This window comes from Pararge aegeria, chromosome 18 (assembly GCF_905163445.1).
Source record: "Pararge aegeria chromosome 18, ilParAegt1.1, whole genome shotgun sequence".
Classification (NCBI taxonomy): domain Eukaryota; kingdom Metazoa; phylum Arthropoda; class Insecta; order Lepidoptera; family Nymphalidae; genus Pararge; species Pararge aegeria.
In genome coordinates, this window is record NC_053197.1 from 4,552,487 (window position 1) to 4,560,933 (window position 8,447).

At 35.2% G+C, this 8,447-nt stretch overlaps 1 protein-coding gene across 2 annotated transcripts; it reads left to right on the plus strand.

The window, feature by feature from the left end:
* Positions 1–3,774: 3,774 nt before the first annotated feature.
* Positions 3,775–7,971, plus strand: LOC120631563. Of its 2 annotated transcripts, XM_039901198.1 has the most exons (5): positions 3,782–3,856; positions 4,676–4,736; positions 5,065–5,413; positions 6,030–6,238; positions 7,565–7,971. In XM_039901198.1, the coding sequence occupies exons 2-5, from the start codon at positions 4,719–4,721 to the stop codon at positions 7,910–7,912; spliced, it is 924 nt and encodes a 307-aa protein (XP_039757132.1). In that variant the 5' UTR covers positions 3,782–3,856; positions 4,676–4,718; the 3' UTR covers positions 7,913–7,971. The 2 variants fall into 2 exon arrangements, with proteins under 2 accessions (XP_039757133.1, XP_039757132.1); XM_039901199.1 differs by lacking the exon at positions 4,676–4,736 and having other exon boundaries at positions 3,775–3,856.
* The last annotated feature ends 476 nt before the right edge of the window (positions 7,972–8,447 follow it).

Here is an 8,447-nt window from a genome sequence, read left to right on the forward strand (position 1 = left end):
ATAAGACTCGGGACTCGATACTCACGATAAATCAATTCAAGTTTGTATTAGTACTTGATTGATATTATTATGTATTGTAAAGTGTTCGTTCGTTCAAAGTATTCCTTTAACTTCACAACCAATACGCGTGACTGGCTGTTGATTATACGTCCACTTTTCAACATGTTGAAACAGAGTTAGTACTATATAACAACAAACACAAAAATCGAGTCAAATCACTTTGTTTAAATTAATGTCCAAAATAGAAGAGCCGTAGTTAACGTAATAGTAAACAATATATATCAAACTTAAACGAGCGCACAGTCAACTTTACAAGATGAGAAACGAAAAACTGCGCAGTGCGCGCGGGGACGCTTCAGTCATGTACCGCATGGTCAGATACATCGACTCAGACTCATTATTTAGAACCCATTTTGAGAACCAAGCTCATTATTTGCAGTAAAGATAACTACACAATATTTAATTTCGATATTCAGTAAAAAAATGGTTACAGCTCTAGTATAAAAAAAAAAGACTGAGAACGTAACTGTTTTCGGAACGTTTCGCAAGAATTATAGATTGCATGCTACTATAAAGTAAGCGCAAAAAGAATACTCGCGATATATTCTTTCATATTATTTAACGTCCCAAAAACGTATTTTTTAAAACACTGTATGTAATTGATTTTTATTTTACTGTTTCATTCAGTTTCGTTCCAAGTTACATTGTATGGTCTTGCACAAATGTCAAAACGGGCCTATTACATTTTTACGACTATAGTACCATCTACTGCGATCAACAATCCGTGGTGACTATCTACATACCCGCCTGTTGAGAGAGGCCTTTAGCAGCGGACTTTTATAGGCATCCTAATCATCATATCAACCCATTACCGGCCCACTACAGCGTACGGGTGTCCTTTCACAATTAAATGGAGTTAAGGCCGTAGTCTACCACGCTGGCTTCGTGCGGATTGGTGGACTTCACACACCTTTGAAAACATTATGGTGAATTCTAAGGCATGCAGGTTTCCTCATAATGTTTTCCTTCACAGTTGAATTAAGTGATATTTAAATTGCTTAAAAAGCACGTGCGTGCTGAGATTCGAACTCGGCAGCCGAAGTGAAAGTAAAGTTGAAATCCTACACACTGAGCCAGCGCCGCTTCGCATTATAGCCATAGATAATGTAAATTGTAATTCAAGGGGCAGGCAAAATAAGTACTCAATCACAGGTATAAAACCTCAGGTAGAGCGTTGAGAGGTATCCGGTAGGTATCTGAAATCATTTATGATCTTATCTTTATTTCATAATTGTAAGGATTCAAAAGATGGGGAGGGCAAGCATTAGCTAGAAATAGATTAGAATGTATCGAACCGAACTTAGACATCGGGTTGTAAAGTTTAAAAGGCCTTACAAGTAAACGTTGAACAACGCAGTAGATTATTCAGCATTGGGCAGAGGGATTGGTGATTGCAGTAGATGGTAGTAATAGTTACCAACTGCCTCTGCCATTGCTTATATTTTTCCGTATGGTTGTTACTATCCCAAAAACTCACACAAAGCGATTTGCATCTACTTTTCATGGCTGGGGTTAGGAACGCCGCACCCTTCCGAGTTCTGTGTTTCCTAATTCTTACAACCTGGGTATCTTGAACACAAGAGTGCTTCGAGACAAGCGCGTCCCATCTCGGGCCACATCCGTCCTTCCATCAGGTGAACTCATCGGTGACTTAGCTAATAAAATACTTCAGAGTTTGGAGCATCGGCGCATGGTTGCCTGCCTTTCGTTATTCTATAAGATATATTTCGGAGAGTGTGCTCAAGAACTGTTTGATCTAGTCCCCCATCATCTTTTTACCATCGAACAGCGGGGCACCGTAAGGATCTTTGCATCTTCGTTTCTGGTTCGCACCGCAAGGTAACCCTTCCAGCTTCCATTTTCCTCAGTACCTACAATATGAATACCTTCAAGTCCAGAGTGAACAGGCATCTTCTAGGCAAGCCCGCTCAACTTTAGGCTGTATCATCACTTACCATCAAGTGTGATTGCAGCCAAAAAAAGAGGCGAGATTGTGGTCAAGCGCTGGTCCATCACCAATAAAAGTATATTCATTCATTTATTGACAATACTAGTGTGCGACAATTTTATTGGTCCCTTGTTTCGATCTGTCGTAATCGATCCATGTGATAGATCATGTCGCAATAAACCCAGAGGCTCTATCATAGAAGATATCATCTTCTAAATAATAAAATTACAAGCAACGATGTGAATTATGGTAATCGTCAACTATTTATTATGAATAGCTCGTTATAAAATGTGGATTTGAATGGTGGGAAGAGCGGAATTCATTCAAAATAGGCAAATTTATTCGCTCGAGCGCAGAAGCAATCAACGTTAATGAAATCGGAAATTGTGAGGATATTTGCGTCGTATAGCGTTTTGTTGTTAGCTCAATTGAAAACATAAATAATATTATATTACTGATACTTCGTACAGGGATAGCTTTTGGTCTTCCCTTTAAATGTGATTTACCTAAGTGATACTGTCAGACGGTGGTAACAGTCAGCGGGTTTAAGATACTGATTGCTACTAAGAGTATATAGTATTACCTAGTTGAATTTATAAGTAGTATTTTTTAATTTATATTATACTAGCGTACCCAGCTCGCTTCGCCGGGGTAGATTTTGCTTTATTTTATTAAAAAAATAAACTTACATCATTAAATTTTAAATGTTGGTCTCATAATATATTAAATCATTTATTTCTCTCCGAATTTTTCTCTTCTCGAGCGGATGAAGATCATTATCTCCACCCATGTACACCCAACTTAAGAATATCATCATAGTAAATAAAAGCTGTATTTGACAGTTTGACAGTTCAAAAATAGGAGTGCTCCGATCGTCACCAAACTTTACAGGACTACTCGCCAGGTCAATCCGGAGATTCCCTGAAAGTTTCATTGAAATCGGTCCAGCCGTTTCGGAGCCTATACGGAGCCCACACACTTTCTCTTTTATATATATTGATAGATTTTATTTATTATTTGTTATTTTATTTGTGTAATCTAGTTCAAGTATTAGTACGTAGTTATTCGTACGTATTTTTTTTTTAATTATGCACAACCTGCTTTCTGTTATCCACATGTTTTCCTTATCCTTAAGTTGCCTGGCAGAGATCGCTACTAAGCGATAAGGCCGCCTTTTCTATACTGATTCTGTCTGTGTTTTTTTTTATTATTCTTTTGTTTTTAACTTTTAGTGTGCAAATAAAGAGTATAATTAAATTAACTAGGTTAAAGGAACTTTTACTGTTCAATGAACAATTTCTGTATTTTATAACAGCGAATGCTTGAACATATTGTTGCTTGCTTAATCGCGATTTATGTAAAAACTGTTATAAAGATTTAGATATAGCTGTTCCTGGGGAAACTGTGGGAGTTTTACACACGTTCGTCATAGAAAATATTGTGATTAAGATGCATTTCTTGCTTCATATCCATAACCGCAACATAAGGCACTTATAAGCAAACTCAAATAATAAAACCACAATATTAAAAAACGTCGCGCCACTTTTGCCCGACGAGTCACGCTCTCGAGATCGACCTTGTGTTCGCAGAATTACTACGCCTGTTGCTTTGATACTTTCAAACCATTTTCAGCTTTACGCTGCAGTAATAAGGATTATTACAAAACGCGCCACTTATAAATTGTTGTTTGGAGGGAGCCGTACACGCGCACTCTAGACCGCGGGTCGATAACCAAGCGCGAGCCAAACCGCCATTTTGAAACGTGTATTTGCCGTGAGCGGGTGCCTATACCTGCTATTATTTTCTGTGCTTGGGTTATACTAATTTTCCACTATTGCTCGTTTCCTAGTGAGTATTAGAACATTCATAGGTATATTTGCTATTTGGTAAATCTGGCTTTTCGAGGAAACGCGCAGTTTAGTAGTTTTATATAAGAGCTGCGCTTGCGCACTTCTGTTTTGGTTCGTATTTAGTGTTCTGCGCAGTCAGTTTCGATAGTTTGGCTACTTTGGCGTGGCCAACTAACGTTACACAGACAACATACCTTCTGTTCGGCCGGTGATAGAATACATTTTTGGCATTCATTGTTAAATTATTGATATAACCTTGTAACTGCGAAGTGAAAATTACAAAAAAAGTATTTATTCACCATTTAATTAAGCATAAAATAATAATAATATAGTTTTTAGTAATAAAATAAATCATTCATCAGTAGGACAAATCTAATGCTAAAGAGTTTGTTTGCTTACTTGAACGCGATAATCTCCGGAACAGCTGGTTCTATTTGAGAAATTATTTCAATGTTGGATTTATTTATCGAGGAAGCTAGATATATCTTCAGATATAGAATATTTAAAAATCAGTACTAAGGTATATAAGACTTTTAAATTAAGAACAGTTTTGCAATATATAAATGTTTCGATGTGTGAAAAGCATAGATAGTTGAGAGGTGTAAAATCGCCTACTGCAAAGAGACTTGTTTAAATTTAGATGTATAGAAATACAGGTAATATCCTCAGAGGAGGATTATCCTTAGGTTAACGGTTCTAAAATGTCTTCAAGGCACCGGCAAGCCTTCAGCTACATCATCGTGGGTACATCCGAAACCTAAAAAAAGAGAGACACAGAGTTTATGTCACTGGTGTAATTTGACGTCATTATTTTCAGCAACGACACAAATTGTAAACGGTATAAGTGTGATAATGCATCTATGATGTTCAAGAGAGAGGTAAGAACTAACCCATATGATGCGACTTCGTCCGTCCACCTGTCACAAATTTATGAGTATACTTCTTTAGGTACTTAATATAACGTAACGTAACTTCACTCAACGTAACTAAATAATTTAATATCTTTTAATTTAAATATGCTTTTAAAAATCTACGAAATTTCAAATTAAATCAATGAATATGTTGTCTGTAAATTTAGTGAAGTACCTAAAGAATCTGGGTAGGTACATATATATTTACGGTATATATACATATAATGTAAGATATATTAATGGACAGCACATTGTAGGTATATGTATGTTTGTCAATTATTTTTTGTTGTTTTAGATCGGTTCGTCAAATATGGATCTACGGCTCCATAGTCACGAGTTTATCGCCAAATTCATAGACGCTTTTAGAAAAAACCCTTGTCTATGGAATACTATGAACCCTGAGTATAGAAACAAGAAGTCCAGAATGAAGGCTTATAATAAGCTACTAAAGTACGCGAGGAGTGTCGACCCTAAAATAACTGTCACTGACGTAAGAAAGAAACTCCAGTCTATACGCGCTTCCCATAGGAAAGAAAGAAAGAAAGTGACTGAGAGTATGAAGACAGTGGAATCGTTAAAAAATGTCTACGTACCAAAATTGTGGTATTACAAGGAACTTGAGTTTCTAAACTATAATATGGAAGGTGAGGTATTATGTTTTATTTCTTATGTTAGGAAAATTGGTGTTATTTATCTAATTTGCAACACTAGCGCCCCTCGGGTAGTAAAGTATTCGAAAAGAGAAGAGCCGCAAAAGCCTCTGTATGAGAGGACAGAGAGCTGTAGAGAAAGAAGTATGAGAGGAGTGCGACTATGGTTGAAGTATCCGGTAATTTATCATTACGTTACAACCTTTATATTTATAAAAAGTCAAGTCAAAGTCAAAAATATCTTTATTCAATCAGGCCCAGAGGTGGCACTTTTGATGCGTACATTATATTAGAATTATACGGTAGTGAGGTAATGGCGATAACCATATTTGTAAAGTAAAAAACTAAAACTACGAGGTTTCCAAATGCGTCCGGGTCTAAGAAGAAGCTCACAACAAACTTAGCCGGGTGTTTTCTTTTTGTTATCGCCATCTCACATTGTAATTTAAAATAATTAGAAGAGCAACCTGGTTTAAGCAATAATTCACAACCAAGCTATAATAAGACTTTTCTATAAGCTTACGTTTAATACAAGAAAGTAGTTAGAAATCTCCAAGATGTTAATGGGTATTTTATTGTGGATTTGAGTTATAATATATTTTTATTTTAGGTACGTTTGAAATGACTAATGTTGACAACATCTGTGAAAAGTCTAGTAGTGATGTACTCGAAATGTCCAACAATTCATCTGAAATGTCCATCACTGACAGTACATCAGAAAAGTCTTTCCCTATTGTTCAGGGACTTCAAATAAAAAAATACGTCAGTGATAGTGATGATCATGATACCACTAAAGACGAGGGTTCCGTCAAATCTATAGTAAGTTTTTTTTTTAATATTCAGGTACTACAGAGTATCTAGTGTAAGATTGTATCTATTCGAACGCGTAATTGTTAACTATTATTTGTATGCAATCGAACGACCGCTTTCGTACTAGAAGTTATCACCATTTCACAGTTATTAGTTACTAATACCTAGTTTATAAGCACTTTTTAAAGGGCGCTTTACACCCACCGTTACCTTTTCTGGGCTTCAACCCACTCACACAAAGGGTAGCTCCATATCATAGACAGAGATAGAGCATATTCCTTCCTTTCTCGGCGGCTACATCTGCTTGGAACTCTTTTTAGTTCACTTTAACTTTTTACTATTTTTATAGTTGTAGGTACACGATTCCATGATTAGGGAACTTACAAATCTTAAGGTGAAGAAGAAGAAACACTTTATAAAACGCATGCGTAAAGGAATAGTAAGCGTAAAGGAGTAGTAATATTTATTTTATTTATTATTATTTATTCATTTTTGTAATTTATATTTATTATTTTAAGCTATAAGGCCGCCTATTGTGCCTTTTCTATTTTTATTTTGTTTTTTTATGTTCTAGTTCTTCGAATTTGGTGTACAATAAAGTGTATCTTGATTTGATTGCATTTTAATAGAAGTAGTTTGCAGAAAAATAAATTTGGAAAATCCAAAAGTGCACGACTCATAATGCTCATTTAATTATGAAAAAAAAAAAAGAAAAAAAAAAAAAATTTAAAACAGCTGTACTAGGAAAGTGATGCACAGGCGCCCCTGGTGGAATAAAATGTACATAATATCTATAGATATAGATATATCACCATCCATGTTAATTTTACATTGATAAATATAGATATACAGTCTTGCAGTTTTCGTTTCGTTATTAATTGCAATTAAACTACACTGAATTAATTAATCATTCGCATTCAGTGACCTACAATCGTCGATTAGAATTTTTTTTTTTAAATTTAACTCAAATAATGGTTTTTTTCACAAGTTAAGAGTGTTTTCGGGTTTCACACATGACGGACAGGAAAATTTTTTGACCTATTTTGGTGTTTTTTTCCAATTCTATTGCAGTAAATCAATTTTTTAAAGTATGGAATTAATCTCCATTAAATTATCTCGACAATAATATGCAAAATATCTTGATTCCGGGAACTAACAAGGCTATAATAATAAAAATAGCCGCCGAAATGAGGCGAAAAAAAATTTTCGATCGTAAAGCACTCTCTGATGCTTCGCATCATGAGTCGTGCAATATATGAGGCTCGCAAAGGCGGCCTTATTGCTCGAAGCAATTACAGAGTGTATCTTGTACTAAGGCAAATTATTTTCTTTCAGGTATCAAATTTTTCCTTGGATTCGGTACGCGAAACATGGGAGTCGGACCCAGTTTCTGTGCCTAATACAATTCCGATGCGGGCAAACCCAAATCAGCCCTACAGCGAGGGTGTGCTAAATAACGAGCCCACCAACGAGATCCTTAGTTATATAGCCAGGAAAATAGAGCGTAACCGAGACGAATTTGATATATTCGGCAAAAATGTCGCAGCAGAATTAAGGACTATGACACACCAACAGAGAATTATTGCTAAGAAACTTATGAATGATGTCATTTTCCACGGCCAACTGCAAAACTTGACAGTGGAATCTCAAGTCCAAACCAATAATTTTTTTTCCGAATCCTAGAAAATCTTCCTTCTTTATTGCTATTTAAGTGTTCAATAAAGATAAGTAGGTCAATGGCAGAATTTAATTTTTTTATTTGCAACCTGAAATCCACAAGCACTATATTATTTTATTTGAATTCTATATTGAAACTAAATTAAAAATTTAAAATATCCACCATGACCACCACTTAGATATACTCTACGTCCTTTCAAATAACTCTATGCCAAAAATCAATCTCACAATGTCATTTTAAATTATTAGAAGAGCAACCTGGTTAGAGCAATAATTTACACCCAAGCTTTTTTATCGTTTACGTAGTCCTTTATACTATAATAGGACTTTTCTATAAGCTTACGTTTAATACAAACTTTGAACTTTTTAAGAGACATTTCCAAGATGACAATTGGTAGTTTATTGAAAGTTGATTGGTTGCCGTGTTCACTTTCCCATATACAACGTGTAAATGACTTAACCGAAATAATACTTAAGAGGCTTTAGATGTAGGTACATTATTTACTGTGAATTTATTTATTTTATTTGTTTATTTCATTAC

Excerpts from the sequence above, each read along its gene's own strand:
- LOC120631563 (XM_039901198.1), top strand. Across the intron at positions 5,414-6,029 it reads TCTAAACTATAATATGGAAG|GTACGTTTGAAATGACTAAT; the intron begins GTGAGGTATTAT and ends TTTTTATTTTAG. Across the intron at positions 6,239-7,564 it reads AGGGTTCCGTCAAATCTATA|GTATCAAATTTTTCCTTGGA; the intron begins GTAAGTTTTTTT and ends ATTTTCTTTCAG.